This window comes from Sinocyclocheilus grahami, unplaced genomic scaffold, assembly GCF_001515645.1.
Source record: "Sinocyclocheilus grahami isolate Dianchi unplaced genomic scaffold, SAMN03320097.WGS_v1.1 scaffold501.1, whole genome shotgun sequence".
NCBI classification, from domain to species: Eukaryota; Metazoa; Chordata; class Actinopteri; order Cypriniformes; family Cyprinidae; genus Sinocyclocheilus; species Sinocyclocheilus grahami.
In genome coordinates this window covers 69999-84621 of record NW_015505680.1, presented here as the reverse complement: position 1 = coordinate 84621, position 14623 = coordinate 69999, and the positions used below count along the sequence as shown (strand labels likewise).

Genomic DNA, 14623 nt, shown 5'->3' with positions numbered 1-14623 from the left:
TCTAGCTTCCGCTAACTGTCGTACGCGTGTTCACGAGAGAGTGGCATTCCAGCGGATGCTGTAGGACGTAGGCGAAGCGTAAACTCCGGTGAGAAGTGACGAACACAGAAGAGCAGTGGAGAGAGCAAAACAAAACACTAGTCATGAATTAGAAATACAAAACGAGGATTTGTAAAGGAAAATGTTGGAGGATTTCGATATAAGCCGTGAGGAGACTGGCAATATATATATATAATTGCATTTGTCTGAAAGTAGAAAGTCATATACACTTGGCTTGAGGGTGAGTAAATCATTGGGTAATTTTCATTTTTGGGTGAGCTATCCCTTTAACATCCAATATCGTTGATGATAAAAACGAGACTAAAATGTAGTTAAAGTCTGCGTGAACCGGAAGTTGCGACCGACTTTACTTACGTATTGTGACATACTTCCGAGAGAAATGGAATATTGAATGAGGAAAACAGAGGGTGTGGCTTGTTTTTTTCTACTGCGAACTGATTGGATGTAGTAAAGTAGGCGTTTCATTCAGAAATGGAGGTAGATTTGGAGGGGCATGTTTAAGGATGTTATGCTCAAGCCCAAGCCGTCAAACTGACGTCATCAGAGAAGGTCCGTCATTTCCGAGGGGAGGTGCATTTTCCGATTTGGATTAATGATTACGAAAGACAAACAATTTTTTTTGTGGATTGACTTACTGTAATGTGGTGTTTTGTTTCATGTTCATGTTTTCCATGTCTTTTATTTTGTAATTGTTTCATGGACCCTGTTTGTGTCATGCTTCCCTTGCCCTCATGTATTCATGCCATTGGTTCCCCTGTTCATTGTGTCATGTTCTGATTGGTTGTCTTAAGTCATGTGTCTTGTTTCCCATTGGTTTGTTCTTGTCATGTGACCCTCTTGTTTCCTATAAGTAGCTTCATGTTCCCATTGTGCCCTGGTCGTGTATTGAATGTATTTAACCCGCTGTTGGTGAGTCTAGTCTGTTTGTGTCAAGTCTGCTCATGCTATGTCTGTTCAAGTCAAGTCTGTGTCTTGGATTATTGTTTGGATCACTCTGTAAATAAACTGCACTTGGGTTCTCACTACGCTCGCCTTCAGTGGATTGACTCTTTACACTTACCCAGATGAATTGTTCACCACAAAAATAGCAGTGTGCGCTAACAAAGTTAAAATTGTCAATTTTTATTTCATGTGTACTTAAAAAAAAAAAAAAAGAAAGAAACTCAATATCCAAAATTGCTCTGTTTTCTGAAAAAAATAGACGTCCACGAGTTTTAGCTATTATGAGAAGCTTTTGAGTTTTAAAAGTTTTCATAATGTAGAGTGTGTTTATTTATAATATAATAAATCAATTTTGTCATGTGTATTCATGATCAGCAGTCACATTTATAATTTTGAGCAAAACAACTATGATTATCTCTTTAACCATTATGCAGCATGACTAAAATGTTACAAGGTTTTAATTGACTAGAACTAGATAAAAAATTCCAAGACTTGTAGTCTACAAAAACGTGACTAAACAAAAACCAGGACAGGTTGACTGAATATGATAAAAACTGAAAAGGACATTTGGCACAGGACTAAGACTAAATTAAAAAAAACAGCAGACAAAATTAACACTAATACTTTAGTAATCACACTTTAAAATATGATAATAGAGTTTATCATGGAAATAAATAAATGCAGAGACGATTATCCAGCCTGGTCAATTTACAGTATCACACCCATCACAAATGAAGTTTTTCTGAAGTTTTTAATGTTAGGTTCAGAATTCGCAGAAAATACAGAATTCACCAAAAATACACTTTTCACTCCACTGCCCAAACATCTAGCGAGCTCTCAGACTCAATCTAATCTCTGACATGCTGACCATTTGGTCTGTGTCCATTTATTTTCAAGTGCCACCACAGTTTTCAGCAGACTGATTCACAAACACCCACAGAGGTGAAAGCTATTTTTGTTTGTCTGTGGTTAAAGGTCATTTCAACCCTAAACTGATCATTTTGCAGCTTGTTTGTGTGTGTCTTTAGAGATGTGAACTACTTGTTCATGTGTGAATGTAGGTTCAGAAGGATACACCATTGTGTGACTTCATGAAGAAGCAGGGTGTGTTGTCATGGGCTGTTTCAGACAATCCTGACCAGAGCAGCGATTCAGACTGTGAGGAACCAGACGCACGCTCTTATAAGGTACACAACCCCACAGGCAGCAAAGTTTAGAGCATACACAGTGTTTTGGATCTGAATATTTTTGTTTATAATTATATATTCAGATTCACAGTACTCTCAGTCTTTGGACGCTTTGGATCCAGAGTTTCAGCGAGATGAAATCCACTCACAAACACTAGCACGCAAACATCAGACAGACAAAACAGACTTAAAACTAAGACAGATCAGAGATGCTGCTCTAGAAGTCTGATGTCTGTCTGTGTGTTGCTCAGTATCTCAGTATCTGTGCGATGAATTCAGAATGAAGATAAAAACATGAAGGGAATGTCATTGGCGTGAGCTTGCAGGAGAGAAGCTGGTGTGGACTGTGCCTTCTGTTGCATCAGAACCTCAAGCAAACATTTGTTTATAATATGAATTTTATATTTTTGTTACATGTGTATATAAATAATTGCAAATTAAATAAATAATAGATATTATACATACTTTAAAAATAGCACATATTAAGAACAGATTTTCTTTAATAGAAATCTAAATCATGATAAGGGTATCATGATTGGATTTATATAAAATTAATAATTATTTGTAATTTTATTACATTGTGCAAAAAATTGCATTATTTGAAAATGAGCATTTATGTACATTCATAAAACATTCTATAATGACTAAATATACTGCTCGAAACTTTGGGGTCAGTACGTTTATTTTTTTTTATGTTTTTGAAAGACGTCTCTTATGTTCAACAAGGCTGCATTCATTTGATCAAAAACAGTAATGTTGTAAGATATTATTAAAATGTACAATACCTGTTTTCTATTTTAATACAATTAAAATGTAATTTATTCCTGTGATGCAAAGCTGAATTTTCAGCATCATTACTCCAGTATTCAGTGTCACATAATCCTTCAGAATTCATTTAATATGCTGATTTACTGCTCAAGAAACATTTACTATTATTATCAATGTTGAAAACAGCTGTGCTGTAATATTTTAGATTTAACTACAATACATTTAATAATTAAGTAGAAGCTTTTCTCCGAAGTGATTTACAAATTAGGACAATAGTAGCAATCAACCAACATTTTTTTTTTGTGGACATTTTTTTTAATGAATATTTTGTGATTGTCAAATATGAATAGAATAATTTAAGTCAATTTTTTTCTTTCTTTCTTCCTTGAAGTCTATACATTCGCCCAAACAGCATCTTTTACCTGACTAATAATAACCTTTGCATGTTTTCTCACTGTCCTCTACCTTTCTGCTGTCTTTACTCTCTTTCTCTGTTTCTAGTTGAGTCAGCCGTCTCATTGCCCAGAGCTGCTGTTCTTCCTCTGTAGTTTACTGAGTGTCCGGCTGAGAGCTCTGTGCTGGGCGCTAGAAAGCCTCCATTACCTCCCCTCACCTATCACACACACACACACACTAACTCTGACCTCTGGCCAAAGAGTGCTATTGCCATGTGTGATGAGTAACTGTGCTTTGGCACACTGAGTGTGAACAACAAAGTGTTTATAACCTAAACATTTTGATCTTAGAGAAAGACTGTTTGAGCCAACTACACACACACTTGAAGAACCGAACTCAGCTGGACAAAGCGCACTACGGTAGGAGACAAAAACACACTTTCATTTTCCTCTCACCACCATGAAGCGAAAGGATTTGCCATTTGAGTTTACATCTTCGGTCCACACAAATCTGTTTTAAACAGAGAACGTCCATCTTGACTGATCCAGTCACAAGTGGTCAGCATAGACAATAAAAAACATATCAGATAGATAAGCACATCTGGTCCCCCAAGAATGCCTCTCGACCTTAAAACCGAATCAAGTAAAGATGTTTTCCTCTTTGCTTTTGCAACATGGCATTCCTCAAAGGAAGTGGTTGAAAATACACCATGGAAGCTGTTTTGTTTTCTTTACCAAAACACTTGATTTCATCATCAGATGAACAAAGATGTTTTTTTCTTAAATGGACTACGCAATGATGACATAATAGAAATAATGTTGTTGTTTTGGAATGTAATTACTAATTAACATCGCTAGAATGAAATTGAAATTCTATTTTTTCCCCCAAAACATTCTTCTACTGAACTACTAAAAGAAACATTAACTGGCAAAGAGGAATTTTTAAATTCTTTAAGATTCCCATACCAACCTACAAAATCCTTCAGAAATGGTCACAGAAAATGCATTTGAGACACGTTATCACATCGTATAAAGCACTTGTGATTGGATCACCAAACAGATTTTTTATATGGATACAAATAATCCATTATTAATAATCCATTATTAATTTGATTGATTGCTCAGTCTGACTGAAAAGCCTTCATATCAACACCTGAATCGATCCAATTGAGCTTGATTCGAATAAAATTTCGATCAGGTTAAAAGGGGTGGTGTAGAAAAATGTAACCATGTAAGTGCTTGATTTCGACTATTTTCTCAATCAATTCAAAAATACTTTGTGCACAGGCGCAGTGCCGTAATGCATGTGTTTATATACATTTTACGTCATATGAATGTGCATATTTTTATTTACATCTCATATCTTAAGAACTGGTTAGTGGAGGAAACTAAATAATTACTAAATATTTCCAAAAAGACTTTGGAATGAGTTGGTTTTCTCCATTAATTGGTCATAAAATGTCATCTGATGTTCATCAACATCACAAATATAGGCAAAAACTGTGTTTCAGCTAACAACACACCAACAATTTCTTTATTAAACATCCCATTATTCACATATGTACATAAATATGTGAATCAGATTGCAACGTTTAGGGTTCTTAGCATCTTTGAGCGTAAATGAAGTAATTTTAACCATTAAATGGCCTACATAGATGCTGACGGCTTCACTTCAGCTGCTGATGTGTTAGCTTTAATGTATTATTAATCCCACTGGTTTTTAACAGATTTATGAATCATTTCTCTTGTTACTGGGTAATCTTACTCTGCTGAAGACTAGAGCCTTGATGTTTTATAAGAGAGTTGCTGCAAATCAGATTGTATTCCAGCATTATTAAATAATACTTCAGTACAGAAGTCCTGGTTTCATGTGATCACCCCAGTGCTGTATTTTTGATCTATTTGTGTGAATCTTCTGTAGAGAGCTCATCTATTGACTCGGTGAGAATGGTGCTTCGTACCTTTATTGATCTTGGGGTAAGTGATTCTGTACACACAAACAAGAAGCCCTACAGAAGCTGTAAATAAAAGCGCAAGGCCAGATCAACCGAGGACAGTAAAGTGTAACATATGTAGCAGGTGTTGTAATAAAGGAAAGTTAATTTGGCCTCTGGGGACTAAACAGCGTTTCTCTGTTCCTGCGCTTTAGGTGTTGATTGAGGACAGGCAGAGAGGAGATGCGTATCTAGATGTCAGTCCTCTCTTCTCTCAGTGCGCTCACAAAGCGAAACTCTTGCAGTTTTTCAAACAGTTCATGTACAACTGAAAGAGAAAAGGTTTGAAGAGAAGAGAAGTCAGTCTCAGCTGGGAATGGTAACAGTAAGCACTTCTGAAATCCAGTTCTTCGGTGTTGTGTAAAGCATTAATTATGCATGGGTTGGGTTTGGTTTTTGTTTTGCCTAGAACACTGGCTTTTTGTAATATATGTGATGCTGAGGTTGCTTTTTTGTTAGTTTTTGTTGTTGAAAGCACAGAATTGGTTTAGTTATTTGTTAGATAATGACTATTCCGATGGTTAGATAATGTTCTCTGTTTATAAAGAGGAGATAAATTGCATCAAAAAGATGTTTTTTCTGTTTCATTAGTTAGTGTTGTTTATTCCTTTTCTTTTGTTTAACTGTAATGAATATGTAATGGGCTTGGTTCAGTACACAAGTTTCTGATAATTGACCCAGCTGCAGTGTTTCTGCACTCTACAAAATGCTGGGTTGTTTCAACCCAACTTTGGGTCAAATATATTTATAGACTAACCCAGCTGTTGGGTTAAATTTTTTTATTACATTTTTAACCCAAAGGTTGGGTTAGTCCATATTTGACTCAAAGTCGGGTTGAAACAACCCAGCATTTTTTAGACTGTGTCATGGTTTGATATATAGTTTAGCCACACAGTGCTGCATATGAATGTTCATATGTATGCAAACATCCCGCATTACCTAAACCATTAAGATGAATTATCACGTTTCCTTCCTATGCATAGGAAGTCTGCTTCCTTTAGTACAAACACTGAACACCAAAGCACCAGTTCACTGATTGAGACATGGGACAAAACAGGTCTTGCTTTTACTTGTACTTTTGAAAATATCAACAGTTGCACTTTAAAATGAATCCAAGGTAATCACTAGAATGCGCATGTTATTTATTGCAAATTAAATAATCTTTACCAAAAAAACAACAACTCATAGATCAATACTTAATGTACATTCTAAAATTAAGAAAAAAATTATATATTATAAAATAAAATATCTATATTAAATCAATATTAAAATTGTCTTCTAAGTTTCTTGAAAGTATTCTAAAAAAATATTTAAAGAAAAGAAATATAAACCAATACTTAATATACATTAAAAATATATGGCAATATAAAAATATGCCATCTCCTGAGAGAGGGAAAGGTTAATTAAAAATCCATCCATGTAATTTTCAAGGTTTCACAGCCACGTTCATACTTTGTCTGCACTGTAAGAAAAAATCAAATCAGCTCAAAAATATTTAAAAAGCAATGTAAAATTCACCTTCTTTCTTTAGCAGTTTATTTCCTCACCTGCTGTTAATTCATCATCATCACATGCTCACGTGAGATTTATAGGCTTTTACATTTTAACTGGTGAGAGGAGATGGCAACTCCATCAAAACTGCTAAATTACAAATAAATTGCTTGGGATTTTTAGATAATTTGAGTCAGTTTCAGATAATTTGCCACTGATGTGATAATAAAGAGGACGCAAATTTTTTTAACACTGCAAGACTTTCTGACAGTTTCCTGAATTCAACTGACAAGAGCTAAAAAATTAGCTTTTGAAACCCATCCTGTAGTCTAAATTCATAACTATGTTTTAATGCTAGATTTATAATTACAGATATTTGACATTAGGGTATGCACTACTTTTGATATGATGGTGTTGACATTTAGTTATTAAAAATGGCCAGAAAATTAAAAGAACATTTTTTTTACTCCAAAATGTAAATAAAGACCTCTAAACAGATCCATCCAAAACACTTCCTCTGTCTAAGGAATCAGTGATTCCAGAGGTCCAGTAAAGTTTCAGGAGGTTTTCACTGAATAGAGTATTGATGGGTAATAATGATGATGGATGCTACAGAGACACAGGACTATCACTCACTGGAAATGACTTGGGCTCTATATATACCCTATTATATCATCTGACAATCACATATATAAACACCCATTCATGCAACATGAGAACAGTTCCTGAGTAAATGTGCATTTACATACATCCATCATTCTCGTGTATCTTAATTCTGAGCAACACACGAGTGAATGGCATGGGAGTGAAACGACTAATGGATGGCTGCTGCTTGTAGTGCAGAAGTGCTGAATAAGCTCTCTAGAGCCACCCAGACAATCGATCCGCACACACACACTCAGCTGGAGATGGGAAAAGAATAGGGTGATTAACAAGAAACAAAATGGGCTGAGAATTAACAGTTGGCCGCTGCACTCAGGGATTCACTTGATTAACACTTTCCATTAAAGATCACTTTCATTCCTACATTTATTAAAATGTTTTTTGGCATGAAATGGAAATTCACCCCATCTTTTTTGTGAATGCATCTTATATTGCGAACGATTCATCCATGTTTTTTTTATTTATACATTTCATCAAAAAGCGACCGACTTCTCTCTGGTGACAAACACCGGACTTCTCCAATCATTTAGTCTGCTTAAACCCTGCTTCTTTTCTTGCATTTGACTGAAAGCTCACAGTCGTTTTTTTCTGTTTGTTTTTAGTTTTTTGAGTGCAATGCCCACATCTCCAAATCCAATCAGTGACCAATGGATCCAAGTTCCATGGATCTTCCAATGGATCCGTTACACTCTGATGTACGTCACAATATGGTAGAAAACATCCGTCGCTAGTTGTTTCATCATAATACTTTGAAAAAAGGTTAAATTTCCTGCTTTTATTGGATTAAATGTAGTATTAAACTCAGGGTTCCCGCACCTTTTGACCAACTTTAAGACTTATTCATTTGAATGATTTTTCCAGATATAAGAATCAGAATCTTGCATACTGAAAAGTCATCGTAATTTACCACAAAAATACATTTGTTTCTGGGAAGCAAGCCTATTTAGCTCAAGCTGAGAATAGATAACATGGACAAGAAATAATGAAAGCTTATGTACACAGGCCAGTAATGCCCTCTACTGGAAACCTGATCATGAAAACCCCAGTTTGACACTCACTTGAAATTAAATTCTTTATGAATAACACATTGATGATGAGAATAAAAGGCTGCATTATAAGAGTGGCCCAGAGCATAATGTTTATTGCCTTCTGTTAAAAAATAATCCATGTTTATGATATCAATATGAATTAGAAATATAGTAGTTGCACTTCGATCAATGTAGATCTTCCTGTTACACGACTGTGTTCCGTATCGACCCGATCTCGTCAATCTGACACTCCACAACATCTCCCCTCTGAAACACAGCATTACAATTACTTCATTACAGTATACCGACCTTCAGTAAATACAACAGTAATATAATGAAATACTAGATGTTAAAACGCTGCATTTTTGAGAAAGTTTTTAACCGCTTCTCAAACAGTTTAAAGATGTGCTTTTACCCAGTTGAACGTGTTTTCTTGTCAACCTCAGTGGACCAGATACATTTAAATGTGACAGTACATTTTTCAGCCACTCACGAGTCAAAATGTAACTGCTTCTAAAGGAACTAACACTTTGCTATTGTGTAAATTGCATTTATAATCACACAGGATTAACGTCAGTTATTTTCTAACAAGCTCATATTTGGTGTAAATGACGTGTGGCGTGGCGGCTGCTTTTCTCCTGGGCACGTCTGCTGCACACTGAATGAAGATCACTGTTTGTGTGACTGAAGAATGAAGGTTTTTGATTTAACAAACAGCTGCTGTTCTGAAGGTTTGATGAGTTGCTTCAAATATTATTATTAAAGCTACACTATGCAACTTTTTTTATTTATTTGCAAAAAAAAAAAAACTATTATTTATATTTTAGAGCTATCAGTGTGTATTTTGCAGGAAATTTAATGTGATTTGTTGTGTGTCACATCATCTGTCAGATTAAAAAGCATGTCAAAATTGACTATGGATCATTAAAAACTGCAAACCACAGAGCCAAACAACCAAAACAAGGTTCGTCTGCAAGATGCATTAATTTTTTTAATGAAGCTAGAGTAATAGTTATATAGAGTTGCTTCAATAATGATATAACCTCTAGCATTACAGTAACTATATACTTGTTTTGTTTAATATTTGATAGAAATTTGCAAATGCAGTTATTTTCTTTGAGCAATTACTTCTTAGATAGTTTTTTAATCAACTGCAAAGACGGACTGTGTTTTCTTATTTGTTTGTAGTTCATTATATCTCATTGGAGAAATTAATAAAATGTGGTATATGAAGAATTGTGCACTATAAAGACTTTTCTTCATAAATGTGTGATTGACTGTCAAAACCCGAATGAACAGCTGAAGTATTAAGTCAGTAATTGAATCTTTGCACCGATTTGTTCGGCCATGTGATTTCCTCAGCAAATCAACTTGAATGCCAATTAGAAAGCTTAAATACTGAAGCCAGTGCCTGTTAAATGTGCCTGTTTCGTGTGAAAACTGACATCACCGCAACGTCAATAAGAGCTTTACAGCTGGTCTTGTGTTGTTCTGCATTTCAGCTGTTCTCATTGTGTCAGTGTCAGCCACACTTTCCTGACCGTTTGAACAGAAGCGAATCAACCAGACTTTATCTGCGTGTCAAAACAAAGGTTTCAGGTAAGGCTTTAAGCGGGTGTTAACAGCCTGCCAGGTGCACTGATTGTGGGTTATGACGCTAACCCAGCCATGTTGAAATATGCATTGATTTTCCTATAGAAGAGCTCACCTTTAGATACACAGGTGGATTTCTGAACACCCCCACACCTGGAGGCGTTCCGGTCAGAAACACATCACCGGGACAAAGTGTCACAAACCTGCAGAAAAACACCAATTTGAGAAGTCGAGAAGCAAATGCATACAATTGAATACATATTAAATGTTCACGTTTACTCAGCTAGGATGCATTAAATTGATTAAAGGTGACCGTAAAGACATTTATAATGTTAAAGCTTTCTACTTCAAAGAAATGCTGTTCTTTTGAACTTTCTATTCATCAATGAAAAAAAAATGAAGCATGGTTTCCACAAAAATATTAAGCAGCTGTTTTCAACGTTGATAAGAAATGTTTCTCGAGCAGCATATTAGAATGATTTCTTAAGGATCATGTGACTCTGAAGACTGGAGTAATGATGCTGAAAATTCAGCTTTGAATTAGAGGAATAAATTACATTTTAGAATATATTGCAGTAGAAAAAAGTTATTTTAAATTGTAATAATATTTCACAATATTATTGTTTTTACTGTATTTTTGATCAAATGCATGCAGCATTGGAGAGCATTTTATAAATAAAACCAGTTAAAACCAGAGTGAGCTTGCTTACTGTGAAACCCAGGCAATAACCTTCTCAGTTTGAAAGATCATTTGATTGGTGTTACTGTCCTGAACCGCGGCTCCATTCACCAGACAGCGGATACCCAGGTTATGAACATCTGTTTGAACAAGTAGGATTGATCTGATTTGTGACCAGAAATAGTGCTAGTATTAATTGTCAAATACATCTATCTCACATTTTTGTATTTTCCCACTTTAAGTACCTTTGAGTGCTGAAGTGGTAACCAGCGCTGGCCCGAGTGGACAAAATGTGTCAAAGGTTTTTCCCAGCAACCACTGCTTTCCATTACGCTTCATCTGCCAATCACGAGCACTCACATCGTTCGCTACAGTGAAACCTGCAACATAGGAAAGGGCCTCCTCTTCCTGAGACCAATAGATACATTTATTTAAAATTAGGTTGGGACAATTGTGGGAATGACACAAGAAATGTCCTGCTGCTAGGTTGCTGCATTATACTTAAGTCTTTATTGACTTAACCCTGTAAAGCCTGGCATATAAATTAATACTTAGTAAAATCTTTTGAAATGGAGCAGTTTATTGAACCTTCAGACAAAAAAAAAATTTGCATGTGTTGAGGCTTTTATGGCTCATATAATGATATATAAGAATAAGGAGCTTATACTCAAGGTAAAAACACTTCCGTTTTATTTAGAGGCCCAAACTGAGCAAAAATATGCAATTTGATTCAGATGCTGATTTTAAAATGTAAAATGTATATTTTTATAACGGTATTGCAGACATTACATAAATGCATATAAATATCAGTTGTCACTCTATATCTTCTAATAATATGTCTTGGTAAGATGATATTTAAATGCTTAGTTTATGATCAAAACTTTGTAATTTTTATTGTGGGGGGCAAAACATGTTATGCAATACAATGATGACTGAGAAATGAGTACAAATAAACATTTCCCAAAAGCCTGATGCATCATATTTGATACACTTTAACATGATTTTTCTAAAAAAAATATGTATGGATCATTAAGTAAAGTTGCTTCAGTTCAGTAAATGTTCATCTTGAAATATTACTAACAATAGAAAAGTTATTCTTAGGTTTACTTTATAAAAATCTGTAAAGATTCTGACGTAAATCAGGCAACAGAAGGCATGTAGCAGATTGTACAACAGATTTTTCAGCAAAGTTTCAATCATGTTAATTTAGACGCCTTATAGTAGGCTTTATAGGGATAAACGTGTTCTATTGCATATTTTGACAACTCACATTTAGCCAAAAAAAAAAAAAAAAACACTGCACCTATAATTTCATCTCATTCACATGCTTAAATGTGATTGTGTCCTGCAAGTGCAGCTGAAATTACACACGTAATGTTTAATATACTGTAATAAATCTTATCAATTAACAGAACATTTCTATTTTAACACACATGTCAACAGATGCTTATATAAATAACCATTTTGCTACCTTAATATGCTTCCCTTTCCGTCCAATCACAAAGGCAAGTTCCACCTCCCAGTCCACTTCCTGTAAATTGAGCCGCCACAATGTGAAAACATGGATTGCACGTTTCACACCCCAGAGTGAAAACAGTAGTACATTTGCTACATTTTCAATATTCGATTTTGAATAAAATAAGATTATTTTAAAGTTGGACATGTCGAACAGAAATCTGCATGTGACAGGTTCCAGCTGACATTACAACAGTCAGTCTCATACTGTAGTTATTCTGTAGTATGAAGTGTCATTGTTGATTTAAAGTGACACCAGCTGTCAGTTTGAAACTCACCTGACTCTCCGCTGGGAGAAAGATGTCATCATAAGGGCCAGTGATGGTGGAGGGGAACTTGCTGAATATGATGGGCTCTTTAGGAATCGGGGCATTTTGCTCTAGGCAGTGGTCTTTATAATTCATACCAACACACACCACCTTCTCTGGGCCAGTCACTGGGGAAAGCAGCCTGACATCCGTCTGCGCCACCACATGCTGGCCGCTGGACAAAGCCCTGCGAGCGAGAGATAAAGATGAATAAATGCTGTTTTCTATAACTTGACACTTTCCTCACTTAATACATCTCTTGAATGCCTAAAAAATGAGCTAACATGTTTTTTTTCCCATAAATATAAAATTTTGGGGGAGTCGTTCCACATGTCATAGTGCAACCTGAGCTAACCTTTCCTTGTCACAAAAAAAGTGTCAAATTATCTGTTATTTTAAGTGACTTGTCGACCTTGCAGCAGTACTTTCTACATTTTTTCCCTCTGCATGTTTCTGCCTGTTGGTTGCACCACATAACTTTGCAGAATGTTTTTTTAAGAAACTTTCACAACATTGTTTTCTGTGGAGTAATAAAAGATTCACGCTAAACTACTTTATTATCTTTTCAAGAATTCCATTTTTGAATGATTTTCTTTCTTTATTATGATATCGGAACAGTTGCATCACCCTGACTGTTTTTTTTTTTTTTACTTTACGCCCCCCACAAAAATATCAAATTAATATTTATTTATAAATTAAAAACATATTTATAAATTATTTAAAAAAATAATAATAATGAAGAGGTGTATTCAAGTCACTTATGTAGAAATTGCATTTTTTAAATATTTTAAAATAAAATTAATCTTTAATAGATTTAGAATTCATAGATCCAGACAAAATGACCGGTCTATGTAAAGTATGTGCTCTCTCTGTTGAGTGTGTGTAGTTTGTGTTACAGTGTGCATTCTTAATACCTCTTAGCACAGTCCATTCCCTTTTCCCCCATTTCTAGGAACTCTCTCATAGTGGAAGGCATGGAGGAGTCGAAGGCTTTCAGATCAATGACCCCCTGACCTCCTGCCTGCTCCACCCCGACTCTGACACCCCCCTCGCCGCCTCTGTGGCAGAACTGGACGAGTCTCATAGCGGCTGAGCTTGCGGTGCCTCTGACGGTGCCTGCAGAGAATACAGCATTGAGTCTCCTCAAACTGAGCTGAGAGATACCCAGAAATCTCATCTATTAGAAAACAGAGGGAAAGAGAGACAGACAGAAGAAAGGACATACAGAAGTGAAAGGGAGAAATAGACAAACATACCAAGAGGTGCAAGATGACAAGAGAAATAATGTGCCCTTCAAATAGAGTCACAAATATCATATTTGCAAATTCCAAGCACATAAATAACAGCGAAGTCATATTGAAGAGAGAGAAAATCAGACATTTGGCGTGCTGATTTAAAACACTGTGAAAGCACTCATCTAAAACATGGATAATATATAATACATCTATAATATCTATACAGAGATCAAGAAGGCTGTAGTGAATTCTAATGAATGATTTAATGAATTATTTTAATTTTGCATGCTGTATTTAAATCTTTTTAAAGGGGTGATGCACCGAACAGCTAGTTTTTAACCTTTATTAAACCTCTTCAAATGACAAACGCACTAAATCCAAGCAACATACATTGAAAGAAAGAAATAAAAACGAATTAATTAATTACAAAATAATAAACAATGGAATACATAAAAGCAAATTATAACAAATTCAGTTCAACTCAAGGGGTGTTAATCAATACACGGCTTTATTTCAACTGCTTTTTGATTTAAATAAAATGTTTGAATTATTTTAAAAGCCACAAAACATGGAGCATCTTTAACAAATCTACATTTGTGTAAATAATATCATTACACAAAAAAAACAACCTCTTTGTTTAGCATAAAACACCATACTTAAAGCTGATAGATAACTCTGTTAATCACTGGACCTTCACAGTTGGACACTGGACTTTCTGCAACACGCATATATTTTTGATACCATGTATAAATAAGTGACAGAGAT

At 35.2% G+C, this 14623-nt stretch overlaps 1 protein-coding gene and 1 pseudogene across 1 annotated transcript; one reads left to right on the top strand and one right to left on the bottom strand.

Moving 5' to 3' along the window:
- Positions 1–5618, top strand: part of LOC107554398 (glycerol-3-phosphate acyltransferase 2, mitochondrial-like) — a 40376-nt pseudogene extending 34758 nt beyond the window's left edge.
- A 2829-nt stretch (positions 5619–8447) lies between these two features.
- LOC107554403 (fumarylacetoacetate hydrolase domain-containing protein 2-like) lies at positions 8448–13802 on the bottom strand. Its single transcript, XM_016236891.1, has 7 exons — positions 13538–13802; positions 12594–12810; positions 12272–12331; positions 11046–11208; positions 10832–10940; positions 10237–10324; positions 8448–8795 (listed from the first exon to the last, which is right to left on the bottom strand). The coding sequence occupies exons 1-7, from the start codon at positions 13798–13800 to the stop codon at positions 8733–8735; spliced, it is 963 nt and encodes a 320-aa protein (XP_016092377.1). The 5' UTR covers positions 13801–13802; the 3' UTR covers positions 8448–8732.
- Positions 13803–14623: the final 821 nt, after the last annotated feature.